We start from the raw sequence: 17239 nt of genomic DNA, 5'->3' as shown, positions 1-17239 counted from the left end.
CACTGTTCCAAGCACTATACATGTAATGAATAACTAACCTGAAGCTTTGTTACTTGAGATTATAGAAAATCTCTCATAGTACAACCCTTGGCTAATAACCATACTGTTCAATGAATTGTCCTAGCCATACAGAGCATCCAACTTCTGTTCAGAAAAGATTATTAGTTTCCTTTTATGTGGAAGTCTTATGGTAATTAGAGGATTTTCAAGGAGAAAAGTACTTAATTATTAAACCAGCATTTTAGTATTTTTTTTACATTTCAGTTTTTAACAGCTTCAGCACCTACCATCTCTTCCACAAATTTTACATTATACTGTACTTTGGAATAATGAAATAATTGTATTTTAAATACAGCCAGACTCTCAATTGAGAAAGTTTTTAATATTAATATTAAAAACAGTCCAATCCTGGAGAAGAATGTTTCCAAGTAGGAAAAGCACGTGGCTCGGGCTCTTGTAGAAAGCCACGTTTGTGATCTTGCGCAAATCTCATAACCGGCTTGTCCTCCTCGTTACACTACAATAATTTCTGCTTTCTCTTTGGCTTGCAAAGCACCCGGTTTAATTAGATTTACGTGCTTGAATCAGAAAACGTCCTTTCGTTTGCTTGGTTTTTTCCTTCGCAACAGGCTCTTGGTAGAGAATAATTCTTAATGGGGGGAAGGGAGATTTCTCCTGGGAGGATATGTCAGAATTGCGAGGGTCGGACGAGGGAGACTCTTCGTGGTTGTACATGTGGCTCTCAGCTCCCAGGCCTGGAGAATCCTATTTTCCTCTCTCTGTCACTGTTAGTGACACAGTTGACTCATCCTGGATGGTTGGGGAATTCAGTCTGTGCAACTAAGGGTATATGACACTTGAAACTTCTCCGGGATAAAGGACTGGAGAAGAAGAGCAGGAAGTTGGAAAAAATAGCAGTGCAAAAGAAAGTGTGGGGATTTTTGTTGTTCTATGAACTTTGTGAATTGGTTGATTTGCCAATTTTGTATTTGAAACCAAATCCGAGCTAACGTAATTTCTCCATAAAAACCCACATGTCAGGGCTGAGTCTTTCATTTGATTCAGTCTTTTTATCTACAGACTGAGCCTGTTTTATTCCTTTATTTCTTTTGAAATAGCAGGGTAAGAAGATAACTATCTCAGGAGACAGTTTAATACTTATTGAGAGTCCAGAATTTATGAATCTCGACAAAGTCAAATGAAATCAACAAGTAGAAATGTGTGCTCTTGACTAATTATTAACTTTCGTGTTTATCCTGCCATTTCAGAGCTATCTTACAAGTGAATTCACTTTATTTGCTAACTTTTTTTCCTGTATTTTTCCAGAAAGAAAAAAACTGAGGGCACCTATGATTTACCTTACTGGGACCGGGCAGGTAACTCATGACTTTGCATCTCTTTCCGTCAGTGAAGTCCCCCCTCCAGGTGACAGTAGTGAAAGAGGAAAGTTGTTTTCAGGATCACTTAAACTCCCAGCACTGTTAGAAAAATGGCATTCCTCCTGTTCTGATCATATTTACTTTTCTGTAAAATCTGTTATAGTCAATAAGCAATGGAATAGTAATTATTTTTTTTCTGGAAAACTTGTTCAGTTTGTCCCATGTATCTGTTTCTCTTGAAGAGGCCAGCTTTCTTTAAGTCCTGTGTGAGAAGCAAAGGATTGTGGTCCTGGTAACAGTTTGATTTTTTACTCTGCTTGGCATATTTACCAAGGCTACTCAGCAGTTTAGGAATTCATGAAGTCTATCATGATGTGTTGTCACCTTCTGAATAGTCCTCCTCTGTGTGGCAGTGGCAGGTGGCAGATTGCAGCAATTGACACCAGAGGCCCCCTGTGTGTCTCCCACTTCCTAGTCTTGAACAAGTGTTAGGAACCAAGAGTTCACCCCTGTGACCAGCGTAGGAAAGAGCAGTAGTAGGAGCTAATCACGTGCTGCTAATCCCCCAGGGTGTATCTTGGAAAGTAATTTTTTGAGAAAAATTTATTAAAAACCACCCCTATAACAAACAAACTATAGGGCTGCACCACAGTGATCTGCTTCTGTATATGCTTTTGATAGAGATTTCTACTATGTCTGCTTTGCACTGGATATTCTATCAAAGCAAAAAATAATCTTGAACAACTTAAGAAAAGAGAAAAAGAACAAACTAAACCCAAAGGTACTATAAGGAAGGAAATAATAAAGATTAGAGAGCAACAAAATAGAGAATAGGAAAACAATAAAGAAAAATCAATGAAACGAAACGTCAGTTCTTCAAAAGATCAACAAAATGGACAAACTGTTAACTAGATGCATTAAAAAAGAGAAGATTCAACTTACTAAAATCAGAAATGAAATTGGAGACTACCAATTCTACAGAAATGAAAAGAATTATAAGACAATACTATGAACAATCACACACCAAAAAATTGGATAACCTAGATGAAATATACAAATTCTTAGAAACACAAAACCGATCAACACTAAATCACGAAGAAATGGAAAATCTGAATAGACCTATAACTAGTAAGGAGATTGAATCAATAATCAAAAATCTCCCAACAGAGAAAAGTCCTAGACATGACGGCTCACTGGTAAATTCTGCCAAACATTTGAAGAAGAGCTAAACCTTAAAGATTCCACAAAAAAACTGTTAGAAACTAATAAATGAATTCAGCAAAGTAGCAGGATACAAAGTCAACACACAAAAATCAGTTGCATTTCTATACACGAACAATCAACACTGAAAAGGAAATTACAAAAGCAATTCCATTTACAATAGCATCAAAGAGAACAAAATACTTAAGAATTAACCTAAAAGGGAAAAGACTTAAACAATGAAAACTATAAAAAATTGCTTAAAGAAATCTTAAAAGACATGAATGGAAATACATCCTGTGTTCAGGGATTGGAAGACTTAATATTGTTAACATGTCAATACTACCCAAAGCAATCTACAGATTCAGTAGGAATCCCTATCAAAATCCCAGTGAAATTTTTGCAGAAATAGAAAAGTCCATCCTGAAATTCATATGGAATTTTAAGGATACCAGAGAGCCAAAACAATCTTGAAAAAACAAAACTGGAAGACTCACACTTCCTGATTTCAAAAATTACTGCAAAGCTACAGTAATCAAAACTGTGTGGTAGTGGCATAAAGACAGACATAGAGACCAATGGAATAGAATAGAGAGCCCAGAAATAAGCCCTCACAAGTGATTTTTTGACAAAGGTGCCAAGACATTCATTGGGGAAAGGACAGTATTTTCAACGAACGGTGTTGGAAAAACTGGATATCCACATGCAAAAGAATGAAGTTGGACCTTATTCGGACACCATATACAAAAAGTAACTTAAAGTGGATCTAAGACTAAAATGTAAAACCTAAAACAGTAAAACTCTTAGGAAAAAACATAGGACAAAAGCTTCACAACATTGCATTTGGCAGTGATTTCTTTGACAGGACACCAAATGCTCAGATAACAAAAGAAAAAATAGACAAAATGGACGTCATGAAAATGTTTTAATTTTGTATATCGAAAGACACCATCCACAGAGTAAAAAGACAACCCACAGAATGAGAGAAGATATTCACAAATCATATATCTTATGAAAGATTAATATCCAGAATATATAGGGAACTTTTAAAACTCAAAGCCAGAAAACAAACAACTCGATTAAAAAATGGGCGCAAAGGAATAGACATTTTTCCGAAGAATACATACAAATGGCCAATAAGCACATGAAAAGATGCTTGGCATCACTAATCTTTAGGGAAATGAATATCAAAACTATAATGAGATACCTCACACCCGTTAGGATGGCACCTATCAAAAAAACAAAGGAAGTGTTGGTGAAGATGTGGAGAAATTGGAACCCTTGTGCACCATTGGTGGGAATGTAATATGTTAACAGCTGCTGTGTAAACCAGTATGGTGGTTCCTCAAAAAATTAAAAATAGAATTACCATATGATCCAACAATTCCACTTCTGGGTATATACCCAAAATAATTAAAAGTAGGATCTCAAAAGAGGTATTTGTATACCCGTGTTCATAGCAGTGTTATTCACAACAATTAAAATTTGGAAGCAACCCATATGTCCATCGACTGATGGATGGATATGTAACATGTGAGATACACACACACACACACAATGAAATATTATTTAGCCTTGAAAAGGAAGTTCTGCAATATGCTACAACATGGATGTACCTTGAAGACGTTATGCTAAGTGAAATAAACCAGTCCCCAAAAGACAAATACTGCATCATTCCACTCATGAGTTCCTTAGAATAGTCAAAATCATTAAGATAGAAAGTAGAATGGTGGTTGCCAGGGGCTGTGGGGAGGGGAGACTAGGCAGTTAATGTTTAATAGAGTTACCGTTGTACAGATGAAAAGAGTCACGGAGATGGATGGTGATGATGGTTGCACAACAGCGTGAATATATTTAATATCACTGAACTATACGCTTCAAAGTGGTTAAGATGGTAAATTTTACATTACATGTGTATTTTAACATAATAAGGAAAGCTTGCACATAAAGGCTGGTTTGTATAGATATTTTTTACGGAAATGACTTCAATCGGATTTCTCTCTGTTATTTCTGTTATCATATCAGACAGGTTTTTATTTAACGGTCTCTTTTGCTTTCAATCACAATGAAGGTTGGTGGAAAGGAATGAAGCAGTTTTTCCCGGCCAAATCAGTGGAACACGAGGAAACCCCAGTTCGCTATAGCAGCAGTGAAGTCAATCACCTGAGTCCAAGAGAAGTGACCACAGTGCTGCAAACTGACTCTGCAGGTAACTCCTTGGCAGCCATCAGCCAGGAGGTAGAGGGAGAAACTGCTGTTTGCAGTCAAGTGCTTTGGGGTTTGCGGTATCTTTGATCTTTTTCATGTGTGAAAGAGGAGCTCTTTTCCAAAGCTAGAACAGATGACCTTGAAAAAGTCATTTCCATGCCTCAGATGTTCTGTCCATAAAATTGGAGCACTTGTTTCTAAAAACTCGGGCATTTTGTGTCAGTTTACCTGGAGTTTTGTTTAGTTTTATTGGGGGTATGAGGGTGTTAAAAGAAGAGCAGGAAAGACATGGCAAGTCTTACAGTATTTATCCTATTAACCTACGTTGCATTTTATCTTAAACATTTCCTCATACTTGAAAAGAAAAAAAAGTCTCTGAAATTGTATTCTAAAACGAATATTATTCCAATAATGGTAAGTGTCTTTTCTAATGAAAGACTGTCTATAAATCTGAAGGACATGAACACTGTTTGTGCAAAATTACATGAATGAGGCTTTCTGGCATATTGACTTATTACTAGGAGATACAAGATTTGGAAGTTGGTTCTTACAAGGAAATCCATAGGTCTGTGTTGATAGCGACAGAAGTGCCACGACGAAGTGTTTGCTTTTGGTGTAAGCCTGCAGCTGCCACCCCAAACTGTACAATCCCCGTGTGAATGTGGTAACTCTTCTGTTTATCTTTTACGATATCCAGAGTATGCACAGCCGCTTGTGGGAGGAATTGTTGGCACACTTCATCAGAGGTCTACCTTTAAACCCGAAGAAGGAAAAGAAACAGGCTATGCTGATCTAGACCCTTACAACTCCCCAGTGCAAGAAGTTTATCATGCCTATGCTGAACCACTCCCAATTACTGGGCCTGAGTATGCAACCCCAATCTTCATGGATATATCAGGGCACCCCACAGCTTCAGTTGGTCTGCCCTCGACATCCACTTTCAAAGCTACAGGGAACCAACCTCCTCCTTTAGTGGGAACGTACAACACCCTTCTCTCCAGGACTGACAGCTGCTCCTCAGCCCGGGCCCAGTATGACACCCCAAAAGGTGGGAAGCCAGGTCCGAGTACCCCAGATGAATTGGTGTACCAGGTGCCACAGAGCACGCAGGAGGTATCAGGAGCAGGGAGGGATGGTGACAGTGATGCTTTTCAAGAAATCCTTTGAAGGTGATGCTGCTTTTTACCAAGCATCGTTTGAAAGCACATGGCCTTTTTTTTTCTATTAGTGGTAGTATTATATAGAATGTATTACATATCTGTCACGGATGTGGTTGGGGGAAATGTGATGACCGAGGTACAGGAAACTACTAATCTTGCCATCTTGCTTTGCAAGTGTTATTGTGGCACAATTACTGCTTGCCTGTTAGATTTCGAACATCCTGTTTGTTACTACTGTAAAACACTATTTTTTAATACAGAAAAAGCTCCCTACTGTGCACTTCAAAGAAATTGAAAATCACTGAGAGTAAGTATTTATTACCAATGCTGCAGGTACATTGATGAACTCAAGAGATGGCTCTGTAAGCCTGACTGGCAATAACTCATGGTACTGTTCTTGAAATGTCTAATGGCTTGAAATTCTGCTCTCTTTGTGAAAGGTGGGTACTATCTTCTGTTCTTATATTGCTTTCTGGGTTTAAAAAACACAATTCGTGATACAATCGTTGTTTTCATTGCAGTCATACACTCTTGTTCATTTTTCCTTAGGAAGAGCTAAAGGTGGGAAACTCTGACTTGTAAAGAGCAGGGTAATTTATTTTTCACTTTTTCACACTCTTATCAAGTAAGTGCTTTGAACAGTCATGGTACATGACCTGGTCTCATCGCTGCTTGTTCCACCTGGGGCCGTTGGTGGCCAGCCCCACTCTTGTGTTTATAAAACATCTTGAGTTTTTTCAGTGGGTGATACTTGTTTTATCAGCCTCATGAATTCAGACCCTTTAATGTCTAAGTTTGTTTCTCTGCATGGAAACATGAACTTTACAATTCAAAAAAAAATATTCAAGAGATCTTCTCTCTCTCATCCAACTTTATTTGCAATGGGATTTTTCCTAGGAGAGCTATGAAAAGTTGAGGGCTTCCAAGTGGACACTGTAAATGGGACCCACTTATATTTGCCACAGTGAAAGGCTAAAGTCATTCCTCTGAAGTAATATACAAGTAAATTATCTTTAAAAAATAACCAGAATTGGCCCTCTTTGATTATACTCTTATATCTACAGATTTTCCTTTGAATCAAGGTATTTTTTTATTTTTAGTCAAATACTTATGAATTTCCGTTTTCCACAGTAAACTATTACAAGAACTATAAACACAATATGTATTCTTCAGCTCTGCGTGACTGTGCCCTCGTCTGTTTGGTGAGAGGTATGAGTAGTTCTTTCTATCATACCTAAAGAAGAGACGTGACAGCATCCTAGCACATGAATAGTCATGTCTAGTTTTTGATACCTCTGGGCAACTTCTTTGTCATCACTTGCCCAGAACTAGTTTTAGATGGGCGAAATAGAAATCATCTGCAATTTCTTAACCTATGATTTAAAAACCATGTTGCAAAGTCTTTAGACTGGCAACACACATGAGAAATTGACCATATGATTATAATTTGACATCCCTTCTATAAACCTTAGTTTGTAGACTTAATACTGAAATGTACTTTCCCATTAGGCTCTAGTCATTTCTGTTGGCCTGGGCCACCAGATTATGATGTTGCCAGAATTTACTAAATTTGACTATCGATGAACAGTCTTCATTTTGCTGCTTCCATGAGTAGATCAGTAATCCAAAACACTGCTTCAAAATATAACTTTATTTCTACAGCTTCCCTGCCCTCTAGTTGTATGATTTTGTTGGTTTTATTTTCATCTGCGTTTCCTTTTCCAGATACACTTGGAGGCATAATTTTACTCATTGAAAAAAAAAAATACATATTTTGTTTCGAAATATTTGAAACAGAAAGCACAGATGTTGAACTTTCATTAAAACATGAATGTGTAAAGCACATGTATTAATGCAGTCATCCCCTTTCAGGTGGGAAGAGAGTAAACCAATTGCTTTATTTTTTTATTCATCCTTTATACACAGAAAATATACTTTTCCTCAAATCATATGCCTGTTTGAAGCTTTAAGAGAAATGTTTTTAGTAACTATTTCATTTTCCCAAAAGATGCTTGCTATTTTTGTCTAATTGCGTGCACCTATTTCTCCCATGGAACTTTTTTTTCTTTGAAAAGCAAATGTTTTCTTAAGTGATGCATGTTTTAAGACTTGATTCATATTGCCACTGTGCTGTCCTTTAATTACCAATAATTTTTACAGAGACCTAGTTTTTACTTACATATTTTACTTTCCAAGTGAGAGCTGAGCCTGATACAAAGGGTTGTTCTGGTTTTGTGCTTTTCCTTTTAGTTGTTTGTTTTCATATTAGAGTTTTGGGTTTTGTTTTGTTTTTTTACTACATTTATATGTCAGATATATATGTACAGCTTTGGAGACAATCAAGTAACAACTGAAAATGTGAAGTAAGTAACCATTTTTTTTACAAAATTTCCTTGAATTTCTATTCTTTGCTTGAAACATGTAAAAGACTTAAGTCACTGTGGTTTATTGGATTAAATTTTTTCCTGTTAATAGTTTTAAAAGTAGAATCAGACAGTGGTGCAATAAGTGTGGCCACTATACGTTTCATAAAATTACACTGACTTCACTGTTACTTGATCTTAGGAACCAGCACAATTAAAGAGAAGATATTGTGAATGCTGATTTATATTTTATTAAAAGCTATAAATCTAAATAGATCCTATTATATTTGCAGGGTCTAGTCCAGTTATTTAAGTTCATGTTTCACTATTTGCACTTTGCATTGAAAAATGGGTTTATTCGCTGATGAAAAGGTTCAAGTAGAGAATTTATACAGTAATTGAAATTATGACACGTATACACTTGTCCTTCCCCCCAAGCGGGGTGCAGAAAGTGAGCTCCTCTAAATATGAACGTGGCTGTAATTCAGTGGAAAGTGGCTGTAATTACTTGCTTTGGCTCCATATTGTCACCTGGAGAGCAAGAGGGCTATAGAAACACCATGTCAGGTGGTACAATTAGAAAGAATAGATTATGCTTTTCACATCTTCTTAAGAGAAATCAATGAGGCTCTACCTGAAAAAAAAAGTACCTATTAGCTCTGCCATATGGTTCTGAACTTGAAGTCCCTGAACTGCGTAATCTAAATCATAGTTGGATGGTTATTAAAATACTTTTCAGGTCAACTCCGGCACCAATTCTCACTTAATCCAACTTGTGACTAGTTTCTTCTTCATCTCTCTCTTTTTTTTTTTTTTGGGGGGGGGGGGCACTGGGAAAGGTGGAAACAAAACACATATTAGAAATAAAAATGGCTTGAGTGCCAGTGATATTCTCCCAGAATGTACTTTTCTTACCTCGGCATGTACTGTAGTCACTCAGTATTTGTATATGTTGCTAGAATTTAGATTGTATAAATAGTGAGATTTTAATGTGTTCATGTGTTTTTAATAAATTGTATATATGTGTCTTGCTCAGATTTTTTTTTCTGTCTTTACTAAGACCACCTTGAGGTTTGTAGCCTTTTCTTATACTACACAAAATGCCAGATTCCTCAATTTTGACATCAGTCAGAAATTGGCCGCTATTAAAGAGTACTCAGAATAACATTTGGAAATACCATCACTGGTTTTGACTTTGACTTTTTCTGTAGCCAGCCGCATCCTTTTTGAAGCTAGAATTACTTCACATCAAAATTAACTGCAGCAGTCAAGCTGCAGCCGATCGTTGTGTGCTGAAAGGGAAAGGCACACTGCGTACATGGGCTCCAGTCTAGACCTGCCCATTCCACCTCAAAGTTATTAGAAGAACCAAATGGAACTGGGGTACTATGCAAACATACGCTAGGAACAGAACGTAAATCCTATTTAATGTCTAGGATCAGGACAACTATTATAGTAATTTTCTAAGTGCTTTATTCCTGTTTCTGCTCTAATATTTCACCCTTTACACACTCTTCCGAGGCAGGTTGGTTGTCAGTAACACCATCACTGTCTCCCCGTGCTAATTATTGTTCAGAAGATATTCTCTCAACGCATACTGTTAGGGTGAAATTCAGGGAATCAATAACGTAGTTCAACTTAACTAGTTTGCAGTTTATCTCACCGCATAGCTCACTATCTAGCCACCTGTAATTAGACTTGGTTTGTTTGCAGTTTGATCCATCCTGATAGTCATCTGTTTGCTCTGATTAACTCTGTTCCCTTTCTCAAGGCTACCCATACCTCGTTAATTAATAACATCCTAACTTAGAAAGGGCAATTTCTTAATCCTCATGTATCTGGACACCGAAATCCAATTTACAACTTCTTGCAGTTTTTACTGGTGACTCATAAGCCCAGGCCGTGGTGGCCGAGTCCAGAGTCCGGAAATAATATCATCTTCAAACAGACCAGACCCCAGGAAGCAATGTCAGCCCTCAGACCTGCCTGACTAATTCCCCCTTTCCTTTGTTCTTCCTGTGTCTCTATAAAACCTCTGCCTGTTCTAGCAACGGGGAGATGGCCTTTGGACAGGGGTCCGCCATCCTCCCAGAATGCCAGCATTCTGAATAAACCTGCTTGTTCCTCCACCAACCTTGTCTCTCGATATTTAACTTTTTCAAGCAGCAGGCAGCTGGACCTTAGCACAGTATCAGTACCTCTTCTAACAGCTTCTAATTCCATCATTCTTGTAAGTTCTGTTCTCTTCCTTTCTCAGTCACCCCACCAAAGCCTTTACTTATATGCATTAAAATGGGAAGGGGGACTAGCTCACCACATTTGTAGGTCTGGCTTGTTTGCTTCCCGTCGGATTCTCCTCTGGTGCACCCGAGGTAGCAGCCAGGTAAGCTTTTCACTTGAAGATGAGATTTTTCATGAAAATACCATTTAAATCCAAAAACAGTTTGACTTTTTAAGTGTTTACTTACTCATGTCTTCATCTTATAGTAAACTTTTAAAATATATAAAGAATTAAACCAGGCAAAACCAGTGTTCAAGAATTTCCTCCTTGAGCTTGCCTAATTCAGCTTATTTGTATAAGCTTTTTATTTCTTTAAAATAATCCAGTCGCCAGACTTTAGTAATTGCATTCTTTGGTTATGTACTCATCCAGAATTTCATGGTTAGCCTATTTCCTTCAACTTAAGAACAAAAAATACCATCTTCATTCTACCTAATTACTCAGAATCATGGGTTACTTAATTGCAAGGAAAAAAGTCTAATTAATCCAGTATGATCCCGTGTTTCCCCGAAAATAAGACCTCGTTGGACCATCTGCTCTAATGTGTTTTTTGGAGCAAAACTTAATATTAAGACCGGGTCTTATATTATAAAGACCCAGTCTTATAAATTTTTGCTCCAAAAGACACACTAGAGCTGATTGTCTGGCTATATCTTATTTGGGGGGAAACACGGTCTTAGATTTCCATAACCATGCATGCTCCTGTGAATTCAAACCAGTTTCCTCAAATAGAAGAAGAAGAAACTAAACAATCGTCCAGATATAGGCCTGAAGTGCTTGCAGTTTGTACATCAAGGCACAAGCACATGCAAATTCCCCACCAATTTATAGGAGCCAAATTATACCTCTCAAAATGTCATCTTCTATTCAAATTGGTTGCGGTGAATTTAAATCCCCTTACTGAGCATGAAGTCGAACACCTCAGAAAATTACCTTATTTTAAAAAGACAATCAAAACTTATTTCCCTGATAACTAAATATCTTAGTTTTCATAAATTAAATATATTCACAGAAATTAAGCTGGTGGTTATGAATCACCAGGCAGCAATAAACAATACTCGTATATATAATTTCATGACAAGTGCATCTGACATATTTAAAAATAAACTAAAAATTGCAGTATAAAAATAAAACTAATACTGTTAGCTGAGTCTGTAGAGTCAATCTTGAGTCATGTTGATTGCTCAGTCTGTAGAGTCAATCTTGAGTCAAGTTGATTACAAAGTTTTTTTCTATAATGTCCTTCAAAAAGAGCTGCTCTGCAGTCACATTGTGATACGCATTCTAAAAAATAAAAATAAAAAAAGCCATCATCTCTCCCAATCTCAAAATATTAGCAGCAGCAGCAATAGAATATGCTGTATCTAAAAAGCTTCTGAACGGAAACCTCAAGTAGCACGTGGCATGGATTTTTAACTTTTATTACCTTTCTAATGTTTTTGTCTTTACTAATTCATGTGCCAGCACTTCCCTAATGCCCACTCTTTCTACTTAAACCATCATATAAGTAAAAGGCTCCCTCACATCCCTTTGTCCCCTAGTCTACTGAATCATGGTGGAAATCTAGAGACCAAGATTATAAATCCAAATGGTTGATCACTTTAATAAAATCAGCACCTAGAACTCAGAAATCAGCCTGGAGATAATTGCTATAAGGCACTGTTCAGTTTTCGATGTGTCTTAAAAAAATAATTCTGTTTTATTGATGGATATCCAAATTTTCCTCAGGAAGGTGTTTTACTGTTCTGTTCTTTAGGTGACTGTACAAATACCAAGTGTGCTGCAGGAATGATTAGGGCTGAGGAAAAATGAGCCTGAAATCTGTCCTAATCATGTAACTCATGAACTACTCAACTGTTTGTCTTACATTGTCAGGGAAGGCACGAAAGGACTGGATTAAGATCGAACCTGAATTATACCACTTCATCAGTTTACATAGCATTTGGGGATGATGACTTAAAAGGACTGATTTCATGGGATATACTGATATCCTTCACAGCAAATCCTTCATATTTCAATATTAAAAATGCACAGATAATATTTTAATCCTATCACGTGTGATATGCCACTTATCTAAGTTAGAATTAGGAAAATAGAAAACTTCATGTTCAGTCAATTAAAATAAACATCTTAAGGAGCAAATCTACCATTGATCCCTAATTCAAGAGAAGCGTGATCTAGTATAAAGGTTTACAAGCTTTCTGACCCTGACGATTCTTTCATGGGGTTAAAATACAGACTTTCTGTCTACTTAACAAAAAATACATGAAAATAATTACTGTGAGCATGGCAGTGCGTTAAGGTGAATTGATAATATCTCGAACAGTAGGTTCTATGTATATTTAAATAATACAAATACAATGCAGTATCTAAGATAAGCCTTGTTCTCTGTGTGGCTTTGATGATACTTGACCATGACAGATTCTCCCAAGGGTCTGAGGCCCACAGATCGGGAATTGGTGCTGTAGTAAAAAGAACTCTGGACTCGAGTCCCAATGTCAGCACTTGGTAGCTCTGTCAAGCTCTCAACCTCTCAAAAGTTCTTCCCGCAATAAAAGGACGTGGTAAGAAGAGAGAAAATAGGCTTCCCAACTCGAAAGGTCAAAGGTTACACCACAGGCCATGTACCACATATACCAGTTACCTGACTCATCAAAGACATGGTGGCGTTCCCATAGTAGTGCAAAGGGCTCTTGAGGTCAGAAAAGTTATATTTAAAACCAGCAAGGTGAACTTCATGACATATGTGAAATGCCAATGTGATGGCAATAATTCCCGTCGTTGGGTGTTTGGGTTTCTGGGGAAGGAAATAAACGTTTTTTTAAAAATCCAAATGAGATACTTCTTCCCAAAGCATATGTGGGTGGCCTAGTCTGATAAACATAGGCTTCTAAACATTTAATCAGGGGAGAAACACTTACTAAACCTTCATTGTACACTAAGTCTCAAGCCCCAAACAGTTAATACCTTAATGGAAAAGAATATACAGTGTGATTGACATCTTAGAAAAACCTGTCAAATAAAACTTAACTACAGCTCTAGTCCAGAGGACAACTATCAAATGAAACATTAGGAGGTGTAAGCAAAGGATTCTGCTGCCTTGTAGAAGAAACAAAGGCTGAACCCACCATGTCTGAAATGTAAGGACAGCTTAATTCGCTGTCCTAGAATCACGGGAAAAGGCCTCATATAACTTAGCCTTAAAATGGCTCTATTTTATACCCCTGATAATTTAGTTATCAGGAAAGACTAACTTTAACCAAGTAACATCAGTGATAAATTGTACTAGTGAACATCTGACTAGAAAACAAAGATTCCAGATGTTTACATAGTAGCGTCACCATCTCAACTGGATCATTGTCAATTAAAAAAATGAAATCCTGCATCCCCTTCACATACACACATACTTAAAAAATGCTAACTGATATTTGACATAAGCGTCTTGGCGTTCCAAGTTTTAATTCTGAGTAGGATGGCCTTCAAAGGCAAACGAAATATATCTTAAACTTTGACCACAACAAGTCAAGATTTCCTTTCAATTAAATGTTTCTTACAGATCCCATGGAAATTACATATTTTGATGTTGAGGAAAAGAAAAAAACAAGCAAACACCAGGAGGCAAGCTTGTCTGGAAGCCTAAGAGGCTTTTGCGTAAGTTTTACCTCATGCTCTATTGTGACTCCGCACAGAGTCACAGCCATCTGCTGGAGAAGGAAGTTAATGGTTGGGTTAAAAACCTGAGTCATCCAGCCTCACTGATCTGGCACTTTTCCCCTCTCCTGGACCTCTTCATGTCCTGTACTCCCTTTCATCACACCTTAGAGTACGTCGTCGTCGTCATCCTGGCATGAGACCTTTGATGCTCTTCCGCACCCATCCCTCACAGAACCTGTTAGCACCCGACAGCATCCTAATCCTGGTGAAACCCGCACCCAAGCAGGACAGGCAAGAGAAAAAACCACACTTGCTTGGTCGCACATTACATTTATGACCAAAGCCTCAAGTGGGCACTCAGTGGGTCCAGAAATCCAATTACATTCCCCTAGTAAATCTGCATTCCTGCTCTCCAAGATGATGATTTTATACTGCTCCATCCTCCGGCAGCCCGAGCGTCCTTTAAATTGTTCAAGTAACAATTTAATCTGTAATTTTGTAAGAAACCTGAAGCAATTGCATCTTCGCAACTCCAAATCTACCTTCATCTTTACCCATATTTTCAGTGCTCCTCTTGCATGGGTATGTCCGTTTCTACCTACAGCCAATCTCTTCACTCGTACACTATATCCCATCTCTTCTCTCAATTATCCACTTTCTCCCCTCATCATCAATATTTCCCTTTAATGAATCATTCCCTTCAGCTTACAAACACATCTATCTTTAAGGAAAAAAAAAAAAACTATCTCTGATCCTAGGTTCTCTTCCAACTATGTCTCTGCTCCCTTTTCTAGCAAAACTCCATGAAAGATTTGCCCCCTCTTGCTCATGTCCCATGTTCTCCTTAATCCAATTCAAATAGGCTTCGTTCCTTTCTTACTCTTGTCCATATCACCAGTGTGACCTCCATGTTTCCAGAACCAAGGTTTATTTGTGCTCAGCCTCTGGACGCATCTGACACAGCTGACCTCTCTGAACTACAGCTCTGTCCTCGTTTGGCTTTTAGGACACCATGTCTTCCTACTGGAACTTTCATCTACTTACAACTAGTTCTAGCATCCTGTCTAAGGAAGATCAGGGTCATCCTGTGCTTCTGGAGTTGACACTACCTAAAAAAAAAGCAGGGGATAAATCTGATCTTACCCACGTAGGAAAACAGAGCTGAAAAGTCACAAAACATTCAGAAGTTGTCCTTTTCACCTCAGAATTACTAAGAAACTACTAAGAGGCTATTCTTTCCCCTCAAGATTACTAGCAAGTAGGTTTAAATCTAAAATATTTACAGTTTTTTGACGTGAGAATTCCATTTTCAGGCGTCCATCCTACAGCAATCGCACAAGTGTGCAGAAAATCCCTATAAGCACATGCATTTCTGTTTATAGAGGAAAACTGGATATAAACCTAAATATCTCTAAATAGAGGAATCATTAATTAAATGACGGGGGGAATAGCAGAACAATACTGATGGTATAATCGCAATTATACTGAGCAAAGTATACACACGCGTTTGTAAATGCATAGAAAATAGTCTAGAAGGGTATAAGGCCAAAAGGCTTGGGAGATCATGTGCGTTACTGAAGGAAGAGAAGGAGGTTCTCTTTCTAGTATTCCTTTGCAAGTTGTTTGATTTGAAGCATGTAATTCTTTAGAATTTTTTATCATGCTAAAGAAAAGATGCATGATGGGTGTTTCTTGGGGTTTTCCCTGACTGCAACAAGGTGGGGGGAGAAACAAACACCTTCATTTCAGCTGAGCTACCATGTTATACAGTTACTCAATCTTCAAATGAAAAACATCTCTACTACTGTACAGATCTAGACATTGTTTTCTAGGGAATGTAGACAAACAAGGCTACAAAAGTCAAAGTCAATGAGATTTTAACTAAAGAATCTGGAGTTTCCAGAATTATCAATATTGCTGTAACTACCGTTTTCTGAGAATTTAGTGCAGTGTCTCCTCTGTGACCTCAGAAATATTTCTAGACAACCTTACTGTCCTTCCTCTCCGTTTCTCTGTTTTTCCTGTAATATCGCTATCACAGATTGCTTCAGACCATTTTTTTTAGCCTGAAAAGCCATGCACTTGTGCTGAAACCAGCCTTGCTATACTCTGAACACAACCTGTCCCCCAACCCTGCTCCCTCGCCTCATAACACTGAAGACGAAGCTATGAAAGATGAGCCCTGTGGACATGGAGAAGACCCCAGAAGGGATCCACAAGGGCAGGGAAAAACCTCCACTTAAGATTCTTTCTTGCAACGTGAAAAACAACTATCCACAGATACCTCATTTCACTAACTGAGACAAGGCCCTCAGAAGCCACCTCATGAGTTGTGGTTATCTGTTTTCCAAGACCCCCAGGGTCCCTCTGTGCCACTCCAGCCAGATCTTTAGTTTGAAAGAGTACAAAGGAAAATACGTACCTGACTTTTGGGGAACACTTTGGGGAAATTAAGCAGTTCATAAGCTGCCATTCTGATAATGTAAGGATCTAATATTCTGATTTGATATGGTTTATAGATCAGGTTTAAGCCTGGTTTCTTCCAAAAACCATTTGTGTTCTGAAATAAAGGATACAGAAAATAAAACATTGTGGTTGTCTTTTTTTATGGAAAAAACCGTGAAGGTAGTAATTGGAAGGCAGATCGATTTTGTATACTTACTATTTTGCCACCTGTCAGCAGTTCCCACAGCCACTTTAAATCATGCGGCTTGAAAGCAGTGAGAATCGCCGTGGTATTAGGATCACTGTGTTTGGGATCTGAAAAAACAGATTCCGGATAAAAAAGTCGGAAGGTAGTCCTTCTCCCCACTTCCTCTTCATGTCCTAAAACAGGACCATTATTCATTCTGTGGGTAGTAAAACACACAAGATATGTAGACCAAGTGCAGTATGAGCCATTTCCATCAGTTCTCAGAGGTTTCAGAGGTGGATAAACATTGTCAGCCATGTATCCAGTGCTCTAAAGGTACAAGGCATTCCACCAGTCTTCCC

The 17239-nt window shown here is 37.9% G+C and overlaps 2 protein-coding genes across 7 annotated transcripts in view; one reads left to right on the top strand and one right to left on the bottom strand.

Moving 5' to 3' along the window:
* DCBLD2 (discoidin, CUB and LCCL domain containing 2) overlaps positions 1–7433 on the top strand; it is a 77076-nt gene extending 69643 nt beyond the window's left edge. Inside the window, exons 14-16 of the mRNA XM_033088903.1 lie at positions 1327–1376; positions 4651–4788; positions 5485–7433. Coding sequence (XP_032944794.1) covers positions 1327–1376; positions 4651–4788; positions 5485–5954 — 658 coding nt within the window. The 3' untranslated portion in view covers positions 5955–7433. The remainder of the gene's footprint in view (positions 1–1326; positions 1377–4650; positions 4789–5484) is intronic.
* A 1212-nt stretch (positions 7434–8645) lies between these two features.
* ST3GAL6 (ST3 beta-galactoside alpha-2,3-sialyltransferase 6) overlaps positions 8646–17239 on the bottom strand; it is a 70394-nt gene continuing 61800 nt past the window's right edge. For 5 of the 6 annotated variants that reach the window (XM_033088942.1, XM_033088926.1, XM_033088950.1 and 2 more), the window contains exons 8-11: positions 16908–17094; positions 16668–16805; positions 13236–13388; positions 9129–11875 (exon numbers count right to left, since the gene is read on the bottom strand). In XM_033088942.1, coding sequence (XP_032944833.1) covers positions 11789–11875; positions 13236–13388; positions 16668–16805; positions 16908–17094 — 565 coding nt within the window. In that variant the 3' untranslated portion in view covers positions 9129–11788. Of the gene's footprint in view, positions 8945–9128; positions 11876–13235; positions 13389–16667; positions 16806–16907; positions 17095–17239 lie in introns of those variants that run through there. The other variant, XR_004421182.1, reaches the window with a different exon arrangement.

This window comes from Rhinolophus ferrumequinum, chromosome 2 (assembly GCF_004115265.2).
Source record: "Rhinolophus ferrumequinum isolate MPI-CBG mRhiFer1 chromosome 2, mRhiFer1_v1.p, whole genome shotgun sequence".
Lineage (NCBI taxonomy): Eukaryota > Metazoa > Chordata > Mammalia > Chiroptera > Rhinolophidae > Rhinolophus > Rhinolophus ferrumequinum.
This window is presented reverse-complemented; position numbering and strand designations above follow the sequence as displayed.